Below are 19,651 nucleotides of genomic sequence, written 5' to 3' on the forward strand. Positions count from 1 at the left end.
TTTATTTACAGTTAGTATTTAGATGCCATGTTCATGTAGAATATAATGGTAGAATCAAACTATAGGTGGACCAATAGATTTACTTGTTCTGGAATTTTAACTCCAGTCTCTCTTTCTCTATATCATTTCCCCACTATTTATTTTATAGAAAATAACTGCCACTGTAATAGATTACAATCTTCTCTTTTATAGAATATAAAAATGTAGGTTACATCAGAGCTATCTTTCTTCCTCCTCACGATCTCCTCTCAGTAAAAATGCAGGGCATACTTCTGAGACAGGATACTGTCTTGGCTTGAGAACAAAGTTGATACCTCTCAGCAGCAATGATTAGAAGCTTTAAAACACATTTTATTTTGATTCAACTATAATTCATTACAAAAGCTTTTAGTGATCTTGAAATGCAATTTCATTGACTGAGAGCTGCAAAGAATTTTTTGAAGAATGAAAGGATAAAGAATAACCAAAACCGCAAATGTTTTGAATATTTTTTCATAATAAAATGTTACGATGAAGGTAAAACAAAAGTGTCCATAATGTGCATCTTCCTCTCTTTATGCCTGCAGTGGCAGCAGTTTTCAATGGCCTAATTCTGTGGTGTGCTGAGGGCTTCCAGCAAAAGGCTGACCTGAGAAATCTTCAAGATTATCTGAAATCTTACCTGGAGTTTGTTAAAAGAATAAAGCATGTGAAGAGCATATATAAAATTCCTAAAAACTAAATCCCAGATACACAGACAAATTCTAGATACATAGATTATCCATATTGACTGCTACATTATTATAACATAACTGCACAAAAATCCTTTTGATAGCTTATTGATAACTTGACTTCATGTAATTTAACTGACTCATATTTGCTAAGGTATTGTATAAGCCAGTGTTTGGAAGGGAGCCAAAAGAAAAAAATAAGGAAAGAGAAATCAGATTAAACTGTAAATCTGTGGTTGGCATAGGTTTAGCAAACATTATAGAACATATAGAATGCAAAGCTATTTCTTGCAAAAACTAGTATTAAGTGCCTGAGCCAAACAGATGACATCTTTTAAAATTCCTAAATACTTAACAGGACAATGAAGAAAAAAGAGAAAAGTGTTCCACTGCTAAGCACCACTTTGTAACCAATACAAGTAGCATACCTGCTGTTTTAGTTCATTATTCGTATTGCAAGTGAAGATGAATGTTAAGATTCTCCACTAAAAAAACACATCACATGGCCTTAAATTAACAGTCCTGTCTTGACTGCAGCAGAGGGTGAAAAAAGTTACTAAAATCCAGAACATTAGAATGAGACATGGTAGTGCAAATCTATCTTGTCAGACTGCTCTTAGTATTACACACCATTATTAATAAAATACATTACATTAACTAATTTCATATATTTTGGCATTCATCATCCTCAGTTTACTATTTCTATAACTGCAATTTGGGGACATCGAGCCATGTCTGTCCATGACATAACCTACATCAGGGCATGCCCACACTGAGGTCGTCACGTAGCAAGTCACTGATACCCAAATCAGCTCTAAAGAAAGGCATTTTTCATAATCGCCCAACAATCTGATAAGTGAAAACATATGGATAGGTTTAGGTAAAGCCTGCAAGGAGCCTTTACTAAATGGAAAACAGGTGCTCCAGTTCCATGCCATGTAATACCCTATTGATCATAAAGTCCAAAGGTTACAGGACTAATAGCTTCCTTGTGGTAATCAGGGAGCAAAGACACTGGCCATGGTCAAACGGCTGGGGCATATTTTACATATTTGCAACATATGCTTCAGTTTTAATGAAAATAAGGGTTTGGCACATTTATGAATCTTGTAACTTTCTTCGCATAAGGAGACCCATTTTCCTGAGTTTTCTATTATACCACATGAAAAAAACCCAGAGAAATAATAAAAGCCAAAGGCCACTACCAGCTGGTGTTACAAAACATGCATTTGTTTTCTCACAAAAATTCCTTTAGCGTACAGCTTTAAGAAAACACACACGAACTAAACACAAAACTGCACACCTCCATTTAGTCAAAAGATGTAAGAGGAACAGCAGGAGTTGAGAGTATGTCTAGTGCACCAGACAGGAAAAACAGCTTCTAACAACAAACAAATTAATCCTAACACCATGTGCTTACTATTTACAATTTAACCTAGTGCAAAATAACGCCCACTGCAAATATCCTGAATAAACAGAGTAGTCTATACATGCTTGTTCTAAAAAGTGTAGGGTTTATTTTCCAATTCAAACAGCATATTTAATCTTGAGAGCTCAAAACATTTGCAATAATGAAGACAGCTTTGAATTTATGAAAATCAACCTTAACACCTTCTGTATAAAAAAACAGCTCTTAAATATTCAATAAAAGGGTTCACTGAATGCACACAGTAATGTCAGTACTCACTTTAATTCAACCTTGGTAACTAGATCTAAAAAAATGTTTGAACTCTGGTGTCAGTTTGAGAAAGCTGAATATTAGATCATAACATTGAAACCTAGAGTGATATTTCTAATTATGGGTGTTTTCTCAGAGAATCACCAGAGAATTGGGGGGAGGGAGGGGCTGACCTCTGCCTTCATCTTCTCTTTTAAAGGAGTTTGTTTAGCAATTTCCTAAACCCACTAAGCCGTAACTACACAGACTGGTTTAATCTACAAGCAGTCAAGTACTATTCTTTGTGAACTAATCACAGTGGTTAAAATATCCAGGAATACACACACTACTGGTATGACACATTTGCACCAGATCTAATAATAAAGCAGAAACAAACAGGAGAAAATGGCCTCAAATGGATGGTGAATCAGTGTCTATCAGAAAACAAATGATGACTCAAAGCTAGCATATTGAGATTAAATTCAAGCCCTCCATAACTACATGATGGACTTTTACAATCAATCATATATTTTATTGCTAGAAATGGATGCTCACATCATTTAACATCAAAAACCATCCCATATGTGTTTTGTGAAAGAAGATTTTGTTAGTACAGTGTTATGAGATTATGTAGCTAATTTAGGTGATGTATAGAAGAATTTCTCATATAAATTGTAAAGTGTTTGACCTGGCAATGGAACAAGGAAATACTCTTATTTTTTTATCATCTTAGGTGTTAGCTAACAGAAAAATAATCATTGAGGGAATTAACTAATTACAGTGAATTTTCTGACATTTCAAATGCTGCTGCCAGCATATGAATTCTTACAGGGGTGTATAAATGTACATCTCAGCCAGAAAAAAAAAGGTCAAGAGCATAAATTAAGATGTACTGTTTCTCTCCTCTCAGAAAAAAAAATATGCTATATTACAACAGAAGTGGGGAAACATCTGCGAAGGTCAAAATAATCTGAATTTTAATACAGAGTTATTGTAAAACTACGTATATTCTTCCTTTTTATTTTCTTCCACAAATATCACCCTTCAGATAGGAAAATACCAGCAAGTATTGGGCTGTCTTCCCTCATCTCACCAGAAAGCCATCCTGCCAGTGCTAGCCATTGCTTCGGTGGTGCAAGGTCATTCAGATTTATTTTCTTTGTTTTTTCCCTCTCTCTGGGGGACAACCAATCCAAGAACCCCCATGGCTTGGCTCAATGATATGTGGAAATGAGTTATTTACTGTGGTTGCAATCCTCAACCTAGCTGGCAGCATCTAAACTGAATCACATCCACTCAAACAGATGAATGATCTGCTGTGGTTTCCCAGCTTGCAGGGCCACAATACGATCTCCAAATCAAAGGGATATCTATGAGAATTGTGATTATTTAAATGTCATATGAAGTCCAAAACATTCTTCTATCCAGCAATTCTTTGAAAATTTTAGATGTCAATATTCCATCTTTAACCAGCATAGAGTTGCTATTTCCTCACCATTTCCCCCCTGAAATGCAGCCCTATTTGTAGTACTAAAGACAGGAGGAATTTTTGACCTTGAAAACCTGTTGTTGTCTTCACAAGAGCTATCAAGTTCAAGACTGGCAGAGATACTCTTGTTCCTGGCAGAAAAAAACATATTTGATCCAGCTCTGGACCAAGAAAAGAAAAAAAAAATAAAAATAAAAAGAAAAAGGAAGAGAAAAAGCAAAAATAATAAAAAGAAGAAAGGAAAAAGAAGAAGAAAGGAGAAGAAGAAGAAGATGATGATAAAAAAAGGAGAAGAAAAAGAAGAAGAAGAAGAAGAAAAAAAGAAAAACAGAAAAATACAAAGAAAGCAGATTTATGGTCCTCTAACCTTTCCCTCAACATGCTATACCTATTATTATAGGATGATAAACAACTCTGTCCAATTTTCTGGACTAAAACACATCAATTCCTTTTTTTAACTGTCGGTAAAAACAGTGTCATGTCTAAATTCTCCCATCCCCAGATACCCAAGTGCTAGGAAAGATAATTACCTTGTCATCTCTGTCATCCTCTTCTTCCTCGTCCTCTAGCATGTCCTCCACTACCTGCAGACAGAAACAGTAGTAGTTGTCATCATTTAAAAAGAAAGAGTTTTGTTCTGTCAATTCTAAGCCTTTTGTAGATGAAAACTTTATTAACATTTGAAATAAATGCACAGAGGGAAAATGCACAACTAGGAAAAAACATTGATCTAGTGATTCAAATTTAGGAAAGTGTTATAACTTTAATTGACCAACATTGGGGAATTATATACTGAAAACCCTTCCTTTGCAAACGCTTGCTTGACAATTTCAGTATTTATAAGGTAGTTCAAAATTCAGTGTATGCCAGCTCTAACTAAAGGAATCCTTTGTCAGCCTCACTGGTGCCCATGCAGCACACACAGGCTCACTTCAAATTTATGGTTACCTACATAAAAGGTCAACACTTTTAATAGAATTTACAGTATTATCCAAGAGATTATTGAAGAATACAAAGCCAGAAATAAATTCACAGTAGCTTATCTCCTTATCATGTTCAACAGTGATATACACCATATGCTCTATCAACATTAGCCCTCTGTTTCTTTAATAATAATTTTGTACAATCTGTGCATCTAACTTTATGCACATTAATTGCAAGCTGCACCTGCCACATGTCTGCATCTATGTATTTTTCCGTATATAGTTTTTCAGTCCAACACCATGAAATATAAAAATACATTAAATTCTTTCTACGAATATTAATATTAATCATGCCATCAGCATGAAATAAGCCACTAAGTTTAGTTTACAGAGAGATCAAATGATTTTCCAAAGATGGACCATGGCAGATTCAGACTTAAATATCTCTCTCTCTCAACACTGTGATCAATGATACTAACAGAAGGAGTCTCTGTTGACAGAAAGCAAGCTGTACCTCCTTATAACCAGAAAATAGTTTGCTTCTTTATATCTTTATGTATATATATTTATAAGTACCTATTAGGATATAAGAAACTCCATAATGAAGGTCAGCAAAGATCCAACCAGCCCAGTGTCCTATTATGGGTGCAAGTATTTTATACTATGTATTACAAAGTATGCCTAAAGAGGAAAAGTGGAGGTAAAACTCACTGATATGAAACAATTTTTGTGATTTAAGACAACACACTAAAATTAAACTTCATAGCCACCCCCTCAGACAACGCTGCAAGGGTGTTCCCACATCCATGTACAAGTACTTAAGGGATTTTATCCAAGAACTAAATTCAGGTAAAAGAATACCTGAAAAATAAAAGCATGTGAATCTTTCTACTTTCCCAAAGTTAGCTCTACCATCAAGAAGGTCCCAATTAGCCATGTTACATGGGCCCATGCAATGAGTAAACAACATATGGTTTGATGTAAGATGCCCATCTAGTAGAGCACTGTGCATACATGAAAGTCACCCACACAGTTCAAAAAATTTGCAGTTTCAGCTATTTCTCCTTGTTTAAACCCTGTCACAGAGCACTGTAACAACAGTAATTTGGAGGGGAACCTCCAGTTCTCCCTACTGGCTGCTCTGTCCTGGAGGTGTGAATGAGATAAAACTAGAAATGCAAAGAAACCATAAAGAGCAAGCATGTCCTAAAGCATGAGAAGGAAGCATAACTTGAGAAATGAAGGAATTACTCTTGAATTCTTCCATGCCCAGAATAACAATTTTAGCAGGAGGAGCCTGACTGCAGCCTGGCACCAGCCTGTTGGCCTTTTAGGCCAACTCTGCTTATCTCTCAAAGAAGGGGGATCAAAGACAGTTTTGATCACAGGGAAATGTTGAGAGCATGTTGCTGAAACAGATGCTGAACTAAGCTCCTGCTTAGTTCAATATACCTTTTACATCCCATTTAGAGGTGTCTGAGTGATCAGTCTTCACTGACCACTGACCATTGGAAACAAAGGCATTTTCTGTTTCCCATGCACCTGCATCATCTTCTTGTTCCTCTCCTGATTGCTCATTGCTATATTCCCTGGGCTGTTCAAAGTCTTTGGGGAGCTGAGCTGTAAACTGCATCACTGGAGTAACTGAGCTCTTCAAAAACACACATCCTCAAACCTTTAATGCAGTTGGTTCCAGTGACCCAGTTTACTGAGCAGCTTTACCAGCTCTACAAAGAAAATGGTAAACTGAGAAAGGAAGAGGAAAACAAGCTGTTAAGGGCTGCAGCAAGATGGAAACTCTCTTAGATCAGTTTTTCTGCAAAAAACCACACATGCAAAACACCTACTTAGCTATACCATTAGTTGACTAAAGCCCTAGATATAAATCAGATCTGTTGACTCACACACTGCCTAATGCCCAGAGCTCACAAAGTCAGTAGGTCTCTTACTTTTCAACATTAACATTCCCTAGACACTTAAACATTTCTGTTATGTACATCCTGAAATTCATTGTCTTGGGAAGGTTGAATAGCAGGATGCCTATCTCACATTAGCATTCAAATTAGCATTGTGACAATTAGTTGAACTGGAATTCTCTAAAATTGTTGTAAATAAGGGCACCTCACAGAAATAACTTCATGACAATAATTCTAAATTATCCAGATAATAACACTTTGGATTCAGGTGCGGGGGGTTTTTTCCCATATCTAAGGATCTCAGACTACTTTACAAGCTTCTGTAGAGAGGCAAGATGTTAACTTGTTCAAAGGGCATAAAAAGTCCTTTGAAATTACTTGAAGTATTAGACTAAGCCCTGACTTCCATCTCCTCCATTCCATTGTTTGTTCTATTTGCTCCTTCTATGCTCTATTTCTAGTTTAGCCACGCTATCACTTACCTTTAGATTTGGAGTACTGAATTGTTTGGGAAGAAAAACAGTATTCAATATTTGTCGCAAAATAAAATGCAATGAAAATGTGCCAATACCCAAGATGCATAAATAATTTTTTGAAGCATATGAAACACAGCCCATGCTTTCACTTGTCTTGAAATTCAAAAGAAAGGGTTAAAAGAAAAAAACCCAACATACACAACCATTAAGGCAATATGAATATGATAAGACAATTCATTAAAGCACCAAAACAAATGCTGGCCACAACTTAAAACAAGGAAAGCAGGTTCGTCATGACATATGAATCACTGGAACACTGAAGCCTTACAAAAGCTGTATACTGAAGTAAAGTCTAATCCAGAACAAAGCAAGGTGGTTCAAGAGAGGTACGGTAGATCTGAACACAGGTTCCAGTTTAACATTGTATTAAGAATACAGTAAGGAAAAAAACCCACAATGGATTTTTTTATCCTTTGATTCTACCTCGTTTCTTTTCAAATAAAGTGCACATGCCACTCTCTTTGGAAGGAATACAGTAGTTATTTGGATCCTTATGTCAAGCATTATTCATGGAGGAGGTATAAGGGAGGAAGGGACATGATGGAGAAGGAGGAAGAGGAGAGAGAAGGTGGGCAATAAAACACATAAAGATAAAATGCAATGTTACATTTATTTTAATAAAAGTTCTGTGGCAAAAATCTTACATTGTCCTTAGAACATTCACTCTAAATGATGCCTTCTGATAACTTGTTTGAAATCAAGTAGTAATAATCAAACAATGGAAGGGCACTAGGGAAATCAAGGATCTAATGCAAGCAGCTAAAAGTGACATGACCTTCTGTAACATCACTTGTCAGAGACTTATATGCTGCATACTGGCAGAAGGTCTTGAAAGAAATTTCTTGGTACTGTCCCTTGAATGTAGTGTGAATACACATAACATTAAAAAAAACCCCACACATAGATGGCCTCAAATACCACACGTAAGCTACTTCACAGCCAAAGGTAAGGAGATGATGTTTAAATGTTGGAAAGTAAGTCCCTTCCTCTGCAATACATGCCTATTAAAAGCTCATAAATCAGAAGCAGCATGTAATCTAATTCCTATGTACTGCCATTATTCCTGATCCATTCCCAACATCTTCAAGAAATGCAGGCCAAAAATACCATACAACTCATAATCCATATAAGATTGGAGAACCATTGCTCTGTCACAGCAGATGTCATAAACCAGGTCACCAGAAGGAAGCACAACCATCACATTTGCACACCAAAGAAAACCTCAGCATCTGTGGGCTACAATGCAGTCTTCTGAGTAAACTGACATTAAATACAAATTGCATTTATTGTAAAGATCTACTGACTAACAAAGAGGATAGAATTGCTGAGAAAATAATTCACTTTGACTTCTAACCTCAACACCTGCAAAGCAGAGTTAGATTCTAGTTAGTTAAAGGCATGTTAAATCAAAGCCCTACAGCTGTAGAGGACTTAGAAATACCTCCTGAATCTAAAGAATCAATGGTAAAGTGATACACTGAAACTTAACACCACCTCTAATGAAAGGTCCTTCTCTCTTAGCATCAGCCTATCATTTCTCATTGTGTGCAAAGCATCAATAATAGTCTCTGTTCTATGTTTTTCAGCTGATCAAAAAAACCCCCAGCACATTAGATACTCTGATGTCTTTACATGTTAATAATAGCAGGTATTTGCTCTGCACTGAGATGTAATATAAAGAAAAGAGGGAAAAAAGGGGCACTAACTGTGCAGAAAGCCATGATGACTGTTACCTTAATACTTCAATGCCCCTCATTAGAACTTCTCTAAATCTGCTTAGATCTTACTTGATGTAGTCCTTCAAAGCTAGGTAGTTTCCAATAAAACTCCAAATATCTACATATGATTTCAACATATGTACATATGTACATACATATCAACACCAAATATCTACATATGATTTCAAAATATCTGCTAACATTTGTATATTCATATGTAAGTATTAAAACTATAAAAGAAATCAAAAGTGAGGGTGAAATTTGGTTCCAAATTGCATCTAAATGCATTTTAGATGTGCAATAAAAATAGTCAGAATTATCCTGTTCAGGACTGTTTGGATTTCATATTGTCCTGACATGAAATGTACTGTAAGTTTGTGAACCATGCAACTCAGTGTACAGCTGTAAATGTAATATAAAATTATGCAATTTGTATGGATTAAGAAGGATGCATAAAAGCACTTGAGCTTTTTCAGATAATTTCCTGGTACTTAATTTGAAGGAAAGATATCCATTGTCCACAAGATTACTACAGCAGCAGTTATGTGCTCATCTTCACAACATGATGTCTGTTTCTTTTATGGAATTGTCAAGGAGAAACTTTACGGAAGATAAATCTTCATAAAAATGTCCAACTTTTATACCACATTTTAAGGAAAATAAAAATCAAATTACCAGATTCTGATTTAGGAGTGCAGTGTATCTGTGTCCAACCAGATTTATAAGTTTTGAACTTAGAATAACTGAACTACTAGATGTGATAATTAGTGTGATAAGCTCAGTAACATTGAATATATTGCAGTACAGAAGGCAGAAGAATAAAAACAAAATCATTAGTACTTTTCTACTAAATTACTTTCTAGTTTTTACATAGGCACTCAAATTATTTCTTCTAACAGAATGCATTTTGTTAGCTTATTCTGGGAAGGGGTCATAATGTAATTTAGTCTGATTCTTAATAGGAAATGCGACTACTATGGCTATCAGAGGCCTTTTGATGCATGCTGCTGATTACACTGAGTTCTGTAATGTCAACAACAGAATTTTTATTTACAGTATAATACATTTCTTGGGAACATGTTTCAGTCATAAATACAGTTGATTATACAAGAATGTGTAATCTTTTTGCTGTTGCCAGCTTGATACATCCTCAATATTCAATTGCCAATGTAGTTAAGAGTAAGTAATTTTTAACATTACTATGGTACAAGTACTATAACATTTCTTTCATTTTCTTTCAATATTTGGTTCTCATTTATTTTAGCTTTCTTTTGTATTTTCACAATGCACTGTGAACTGAATATTAGCTGTTTATTTGAAGTATGTCTCCATCTAAAGGCTTCAATATGTACTGTACACTTGAAATGTCAGATCTCTCAGAATGCAGTTATTTTTACTTCAGCAGAATAAAAACAACTGCATTCTTTGCTTGGCTAATCAGTGATTAGCCAAGCAAAGACAAAGATTAGCCAAGCTAAACAAAGATTACTATGCAGGACTATTAAAAATAACACCTTCACTAAATATTGTAAACTAGAATTCTTAGGCAAAACCTTATGATAAACTATCTTATAAAGAACACAATGCACAATGTCTCATTATAGGTTGTTATTATTATTTCCTTTCAAATATATTGTTTCCAGATTCTAGTAGAAGCAGATATCCTTCTGTCATAAAATAGCATTTATCCAAGTTATATAAGCTTATGGGTGTGCTCCATTACACTCAGATTTGAAGCTGACTAACTTTTTGGTACAAAAAATTTATATTTCATATTTTAGGTGAAAATGTATGTAACACACATATTGTAATTTCAGTTAGCTATTTTTTGCCCTGGTATTTATATATTTCTGCAAATACTGTAAAATCCAAAAATCCCTAAAGTCTTGGCTCAATGAAAATGTGCTGAAGTGATAGAAAGTCAAACAAAAATTAATAAAAATCTCACATTACTATGGGAATTTTTTCTAGAAACTAAATTGATATTAGGTTATGTAGCACCAATTATTTATAATAGCCACTACAATCTGTCTAGGAATCTTGTTGCCATTTAAACCTTCAGGCAAATGCAAAAAAAAGAAAATCATTATAACAGTCTCATACAAAAAAATGCTCCCTCTGTGCTAAGAATTTCAATTTTTATTTTAGATGCCAGCAATACTGAAAGACCGTGGAAATAAAAAGTGGCAAAATTTAAATTAAAATCCAGCTGGTTTCTGACAGGAAAAAAAGATCCAATTTTAAAATAATGCTGGAGATATTTAGAGCAGGGTTTTGGTTTTGGCCCTTTCTCTTCAGATTGCCAAAACAAGCCAAGGCTTTCCAATTCTGTAGTGCGTTTGGGTATTGCAGCTGTTGCTGGGGTAAGAACAGGCATGTAAAGTTTTACCAAGGAGTTTACTACATACTCTGCTACTGTGAGCAAACCTCTGGCACAGGAATTATGCCTGCAGCATGGACAGCCTCTTTTATCTGTAGCCCAGACAGCCACTTGGAGCACCATATTTTTCTGTTACGCTGCAGAAGAGAAATGCCTACTGGTCAATGTAGATCTTTACATAGTGTACTGTGGGACTGTTGAGTTGAATTGATGCCCAATGCATTCAAAATATTTATAGTACCAACATTTAGTTAAATAACCTTTATGTAAGATTTATGTTGATTTGTTCAAGTCACATTTAATGGCAAATTATGGAGAGGATGTTTCATAAAGATAATTCTCCACTTAAATGCAGCAAACATTATGACACAATCTAGAGCAAATTTGTCCAGCTTCAGTGATTATGTGCAGTCATAAAAATTAGATTTGATCAACAATATTTAAATGCATGATTAAGCTGCACTTTCATGTTTCTGTTCTGATATATTAAAAGAAAACCCATCCTGTCCCATTGTGAAGCACTACATTATATATTTATTTCTTGACTGTATGGATCACATAGAAAAAACCTAAACATCTGTGTGGAGACAACAATAATTCTTAGTGGATTACATAATATTCAGTCACATTTTGCCAGTAGTCCTTGTTCTTCAACAGCACCCACCCTGCCCACACATACAGATTACAACTCATCTGCAAAAGCCCTTCTAACTTATTTTATTGATAATGAAAGAAGGCAAAGTTTATGATTAGTTAAGAGATAGAAAATACAAGGTAAAATCAATTCTGCATAACATTGAAAATAATTTTATAAAAACAATCATGCTTTTCTTCCTTAAAGTCATAAATCTGGCTAGCTTCACACTCATACTGTTCTGTGGCTGTGTGCTCCCAGCAGCCCTAATGCTGGGGGGGTTTGTGGCTGCTGCCATTGCTATCATACCAGAGGCAAAACTTCTCAGGAAAGTACAGTCAGAAGGCAGGCAAGACTTGCTCACCTGACAACATCCTTTTGTATCTTGTGCAAATGACATACTCCAGACACTGTCTAGCCAGAATACTGGGGCAATGACATTTATTTTTTCCAATAATTCACAAGAATTATTTTCCAATAATTCAGCAAGAATTTAGCTGCAGTTAGAAATCTCTGCAGATTCCCCGGCAGAACAGAATTTCTGGACTTGAAGCTCAAAACCCCAAAGCACCACACTGGCAAGGGATCTGAAGCACTTGGTGTTTGTCCTGTATTCATCGGCATATGAAAGTCTTTGAATGTAAGGACCGTAAGGTCACAGTCTTTAACATCATAAAGTGAAGAAACAGGAAAAAAATCAAGTTCCTGCTTTGTTAACTTACCTGGTAACTCAGTTTTCAACTTGTAGGAAAACAGCTGGTTAAAGTCAGGCACTTTCCTGTAAGAGTTAATTTATGCATTGAACATACTGCAAAGTGGGACTCTTAGCCCCAGACAGAAGCAGCAACAAATCCACCTGACAGTGCTCTGACAGACACTGTTGCCTGGCTCCTAGAACAAAGTGATAGGATTCTAATCAGAAAAAATCTCCTATGGGGAAGTGAGCTGGGCTTCTATGACCTACTCAAGCTCATTGTGCTGATCACCTTTTCTTGAGTGAAGAAAAAGAATTCACTGAGATGGATATATTCATAAGCATAATTCTTCCCATTTTCACTTTTGTTTTTTTCTCTAACTTGGCAATTTCCAGAACACACATGAAGATTTGAGTCCTCATATTGGAGGACTACAGGAAAGTACCCAGAGAAAACTGCTTAAAATCTTAAAATAAAAGGCTGTCTTTAATAAAATTATTTTTCTTCTGTTCTCAAAATTTAATCCTAAGCATGGCTAGTTCTAACTTCTAATATAAACATATACATATAAATCATCAAACTCTATGGAGGAGAAAACCTACAATGAAATTAGAAGATGCCTTGTTGTCACTTTATATAATACTTAAAAGATAGTTTTTTTATATATATGCATATACACTCTACTATGCAAATTCATAAAAAATTGTGTATAGTGCATTAACTCCCGGCTGTTTAGCATAATTTGCTATGCAATGACATGTGCATCTCATAAATTCAAGAGGAAATTGGCTACTTAATATTTCCTTAAAGGCTCTAAGTATTAAATATCAATGGAAGATGTGATCACTTTTCCATGTGAATATATATGGCAGAAGGACATTCACAGGTACCTTCAAGAATGTGCATTATTCTTCTATTAAATGTTAAATTACTTTGAAAAAATCCCTAACAAATAATAGACCAAAAGGAGAGAAATATTAGTACTTTCAGTTGAGAGAATATCAGAGTGGCAGATGTTGGCAGGGCCATCCTATCCTCCCTAATCAAGCAGACATCATCAAGCCTAACTTCCCTACTCAAACAAGGTCACCTCTGAGGATGGCCTCTGACATGGCCCAAGACCGTGTCCTGAAAGGTCTTGAATATCTCCACAGATGAACACTTCACAACCTGTCATGGCAATCTGGCCCTGGCTGTCACCACAGTTACAATGAAAGTGCTTTTTTGTGGTCAGATGAATTTTCACGTAGTTTGGTTTGTGGGCATTGATACTGTCCAGTGATGGAGCACCACTGAGAAGAGGCTGTGTCTCTCTCCCACTCCCTTCAGCCATTTATACACATCATCAAGAACCTTCCTCCATGCAGAACAGTTCCAGCTTGCTCAGCTTCTCCTTATATGCTAGATGCTTTGATCCCTCATCATCTTCCCTTTGCTGGAATGAAAAGTAACTCCCACTCCTCACCTTCCCAGCCTGTGCTGATAAAAAGCCAGAATACATACACTGTGTAATAGACATGACAGCAATTTCACCACGTGTCTGTGATTGTGAATGAATGTGGCTGCATGCGGACCTCTGAACTCCTGCTGGTTCCTATATTGTGCACACTTTTGTACCTAATGTGCACACTAATATACTTCCCTCTGACATGCTGGGTTCTGAGAGAGGGTGTGAGAGACTTTTCCAGAGCCATTTCCTTATTTGTGTGCCTATACCTGGCCTGGGGGGCACATCTTGTTGGATTGGTTTTGAGGGCTTCCTTGGCCATTCACCATGCACCCTTTTCTTGCCAACTCAGACAACCAATTTCACAACAGGACAAGGGGCAGTAGCTTTGAACTGACAGAAGGCAGGTTTAGATTAGATATTGGGAAGAAATTCCTCATTGTGAGGATAGTGAGGAACTGGAACAGGTTGCCCAAAGAAGCTATGAGTGCCCTATCCCTGGCAGAGTTCCAAGGCCAGGTTTGACAGGGCTTTGAGCAACCTGGTCTGGTGGAAGGTGTTGCTCCAAATCAAACTATTCTGTGATTCCTCACTTGATGCATCACTTTTATGGGTCACCATCACCTCCCTCCCCCATTTATTTTTAGTTCAATGCTTTCCTCGTCAGGTTGGACAGCTTCTGGGAAAGAAGATTTTGCTCCATGTGGTGAAGTGAATATCTTCCTAGTAGTCTTCAGTCCTCAAAAAGTATCCCCCAGTTGCAAAAACCAAGTTCCTGCTGTCAATAAGAGCTGTGCAACTGGTTGTTGTCCTTCCAGATGTGTACAGTCCTCCACGGGCAGGATGGAGGAGAAAATTACCTGCGCTCCCTGTCTACAACCTATTTGGTCATGACAAGAACAGTGTCACCAGAGGAGATCCACTGTGCCTATTACAGCAGTTAAGCATTATAGATCAACAGCTGAGAGACTGTCACAGTTTGTCCTAATTGTGGTACCCAGGCATATGTACACAGGGTAAAAATAAGATTCATAGCTATGCAAACTGTGTTTAATCTCTATATGACACTCCAACCATATAATCCATTGTTTAATCCCAGGGAAAGGGACAAGAACAGCTGGATAGTAGGAACATTTTAAATCACTTTGAGAGATTATCTGACCATTCCTTAAGTTAGGCAGCTCCAGCAGGCAGTCAGAACATAGCCTGAAGTAGAAATGCACAAGTAACAAAAAAAACCCAACAAAACCAACAAAAATTTTTCCCCACTAGCTGCATGCAGTTATAAATTACTCTGAGTTTTGCTTAGAAATAGAAGATCGCAGACACCAGACAGAAGCACTGCTGTTTGCTCCAGGTTGCAAAGGTGAGGGGCTTTTTTTGGTGTATTTGAAATCATCAAAGTATTAAACAACTTCTTAAAAATACTGAAAACAAGCTTTTAAACCCACCATACTTTCTTTTGCAGTCAGTCACCATGCCATGCTCTATTATGTATAGGGGCAGCACCTCTCCCCACCACACAAATCCAGCACAGAGGACAATGAGCAGCAGGGAGTGGTGACAGAAACACAGCAGTTGATATCTACCCCACAGACAATGTAAAAATGATGGAAAAAAGGCAGGAGAAGAAAAAAAATCCCAGCTTTGTAAGATTCACTCAGTTCTAATCTCGTGTGTTTAGGTGATCATGGTTTAATAGAACAACAGCTATGCTAAAAATAAATTATTTTGTGAAATCAGATATTCAGGAGTACAATTATAAGGAAGTGTAAGTATCTTTGGAGAAAACAGCAGGATGTACTTCAGGCAAAAATGTTACTGCAAAATTCAGAAGAAGGCCTTAAGAATGCTATCTTAGTTATTTTTTTCCCACATAATACCAGCAGATTTTTACACCTGCCACATGACTCAATGACAGAAATTCATTTGTTTTAGTTCAGTTCAGAATTATCCATTAAGTTTACATCTATCTACAGTCACTTACACCAATGTTTAATGCAAGAGTTCCTATTTCATTAGAGCATATCTTTCAGAAATACAACTAATCTTGATCAAAATGTACAAAAGTTAGGGAATCCAATGCTTCCTTGAATTCAAGAAATGACTCACATATACAACTTGTTAGGAGTCATAATAAATGGCAAAATAGCTGTACCTGCATTCAAACAAGAAGCACAGGTTCATGTTATAATAGAAGTACCCAGATCCTTTCTTGGCAGGTGAATTTCTCCATGAGGAAATAAGTTTTAAACTACTTCCAAAAAAATCTGATGCCCAAAAGGAAAAAGCAAATGGTATCTTATCTAGAGAGATGGTCAAACATGGATAAGTTAAGCCTGGTCTGTCTGCCATATCCAGACAGAAACTCAGTGTCACTAATCATTGACCAGCAGAAGTGTGGTCCCTAGCACCTGGATTGACGAGACAATTGAAAATTGATTTCTCAAAGAGATATTACAATGGAAATCAACTCTTCTGAGCTGCTTTGCGTGGTCCCAAATTTAAGTATGTTCCATAGACATTAAACAAGTATAGACCATATACAATTTTTAACTATGCTTGTCTAATGTTAATCAGGTAACAAATACATTTATCTTTGTGTCTTATCATTAGCCTTAGGATTTCAAAGCAACTTCTGAAGTTAGATGATATATCTAAGATAAATAGTCAATGATTTCACAGAGACACACAAGGAATGTCTGATGACTTGGAGAAAGAAGCCAGATCATGTGATTACAGAAACATTCTCTAGCCACTAGGAAACATTGCTTCATTACTTTAGATAAAATTTACACTCTGCACAGGAAAAGGTAGGTATTTAGATTACTCCTATTCTAATGATACTGAAGACTCATGAGTTAATTAGAAAGGCTTACAATAAATCTCCAAATGATTTCACTCAACGTAGATGCTCAACATGATGATAACCAAACTTAAATCATTATGAAAACAAGGCCATTAATGGCACAGATACCAAATACTTGGGATCAACATGGTTGCTTGATATAGGCTGTATTAGCTTGGTGTGAAGCACTCTCAGCAAGAGGAAAATTTTAGGAGAGTCCATTCTTAACTGAGAGTCCATCACTAGCTTTATTAGTTTGTTAGAAAAGTTACATGATCAGATAATCTTTCCAGGCAGGTGGTATTTCAGAGAGAAATTAAAAGTATTTGTATACTCACAAATAAAATTTCTCCTTTCACCAGGGATTTCAGGTACTCATGAAATCTTCAGGTTGAGAAGCTTTAAGTGTTTCAGCCATCAGGAGACAATGGGCTGTGTTTTAAGTATTGCATGTTTTAAATCTCGATCTTAAGCTTTTTCCATAAATGTAATCACATTTGGGATTAGGGAATACCTTTACCATTCCCACCCTTATTTTTAGATGATCCTTGGAAGCATAACAGTCTTAGTGATGTAGACAGGTAGCAACAGTGTTGGGATCAGGGCTGTATGGGTTCTAATAACTGCAGTTGCAATACATTAGGGGATCATTCAGGCTGGAAGGGATTTCCAAACTCCTGCTCAAAGTGGGGTCAGCCATGAGGTCAGATCAGGTTCCTCAGAACTACTCAGTCAGTTCCTGGAAACTTTCTATAGTATAACTGCAGTTTCCTAAGCATTCTCTTCTACTGCTTTGTGACAGTGTTCACAGAGGTTTTCAGATGAGGGAAGAGATGAGAATGCTGACTCCATGTTCAGAAGGCTTGATTTATTATTTTATGATATATTACATTATAACTATACATTATATACATATATATGTATATAGTATATGTATATATATATATAGTTATATACATAACTATACAATAACTATACATTATATACATATATGTATATATATGTATATATAGTTATATACATAACTATACAATATATACATTATATTACATTATAACTATAGTAAAAAGAATAGAAGGAAAAGTTTCATCTCAGAAGGGTAGCTAATCTAAGAATAGAATAGAAAAGAATGAAAACAAAGGTCTGTGGCTCGGACAGAGAGAGAGAGCCAGCTCTGCCGTGACTGGTCACTAATTTTAAACATCTACACGAGACCAATCACAGATCCACCTGTTGCATTCCACAGCAGCAGATAACCATTGCTTACATTTTGTTTTTGAGGCCTCTCAGCTTCTCAGAAGGGAAAATCCTAAGAAAGTATTTTTAATGAAAAGATGTCTGCGACACTGCTTAACAATTCTCAAGGCAAAAAAGGTTTTGTAGTCTGAACCTCTTTTGTTTCAAATGAAGTTTGTTGCCTCTTCCACCACAGATCACTTGTGCAGTCTAGCTCCATCTTCTTCTTAACCTCCTTATAGGGTGTTCCAGTCACTAAAAGCCTTTTATTTGCCAGGATCTTTCAAGTCCACTTCCCTTAGCTTCTCTTCAAGGGCTGGTTGATGAGGGCTTAAGCCCCTGATCATGTTGGTAGCCCTTCACTGAACTTGCTGAAGTCCATCAATGACTTTCTTGAACTGGCATGCGCCAAACTGGACACTATCCTAGATGCATTCTGGCAAGTGCTGAAGAGTGGAGATAACCACTTCCCTCAATCCACGACCCGTGCTTCTGATCACCTTGCTGCCTTCTAAAACCCCTAGGCCCAGTTCAGACAGCTGCTTGCAGACAACCAATTTCCACTCTTTATCACCGCAATAGGTTATTTCTCCCCAAAAGCAGGATTCTTCCTTCTGAATTTCATGGGGCTCCTATCAGTTCATTTAATCAACCCACTTAGATCCCTTTGAGTGGCAGATCCAGAGTGTCAAATGGTCCCACACAACTGATGTAACCCAAAAACTTGATGGGAGTGCACTATCATCTCCTGTACTTCACTGGAAGAGATGTTAAACAGGACCTTGTACTGTGGTCGTCCACTTGTTACTGACCTCCATTAACCACTGTCCTTAGAGACCAATTATCTAGTCTGTTTTAGATTTTTCTCCTGCCCATTCAGTTATCTATTCAGATCATAAAGTAGTAGACAACATGCTGGTTTTGGGATACAAAAACTAGTACAAATATCGAATTGATAAGGCTCAGCAGTACAGCATGCAAAATCCTTTAACTGCTTGGACGCTTGAAAATTTGTACAGTATAGAATACAACTTCAACTTTTGATATGTACTTCTGAAAATTTAAACCATTTTAATATTGTTAATAAATGCCATTTATTAGTAAATGTTTCCTACATTATATCCCAACTACATGTTAATTAAATGATGGCATTAAAAGAGGAGAATAAGAAAAGGCTAATATTAAGCTCAATGAATATTAATGATGAATTGTGAAATACAGTAAATGTGATACATTCTGAAACTGTTAACAAACTGGAATAATTTTAATTTTTAAATTCAACATGTTAATAAAAATACAACTTAAGGACTTAGCCATATAAAATCATTTCAAAGAATTTGCCTTTTCCTCAACAACAAGCTTCTCTGCTCCCACACAAAACAGATTCTCTAGATAATGCATGTTCTATTGTATTTTTAAATGACATTTCAACAAAATCAGACTCACTTATATCGGACAGCCA

The 19,651-nt window shown here is 36.3% G+C and overlaps 1 protein-coding gene across 3 annotated transcripts in view; it reads right to left on the reverse strand.

Moving 5' to 3' along the window:
* The window catches only part of MCTP1 (multiple C2 and transmembrane domain containing 1), a 207,104-nt gene that overhangs the window by 32,712 nt on the left and 154,741 nt on the right, over positions 1-19,651 (reverse strand). For all 3 annotated transcript variants that reach the window (XM_066569227.1, XM_066569228.1, XM_066569226.1), the window contains one exon: positions 4,387-4,440. In XM_066569227.1, coding sequence (XP_066425324.1) covers positions 4,387-4,440 — 54 coding nt within the window. The remainder of the gene's footprint in view (positions 1-4,386; positions 4,441-19,651) is intronic.

This window comes from Molothrus aeneus, chromosome Z, assembly GCF_037042795.1.
Source record: "Molothrus aeneus isolate 106 chromosome Z, BPBGC_Maene_1.0, whole genome shotgun sequence".
In the NCBI taxonomy this organism is placed as follows: Eukaryota; Metazoa; Chordata; class Aves; order Passeriformes; family Icteridae; genus Molothrus; species Molothrus aeneus.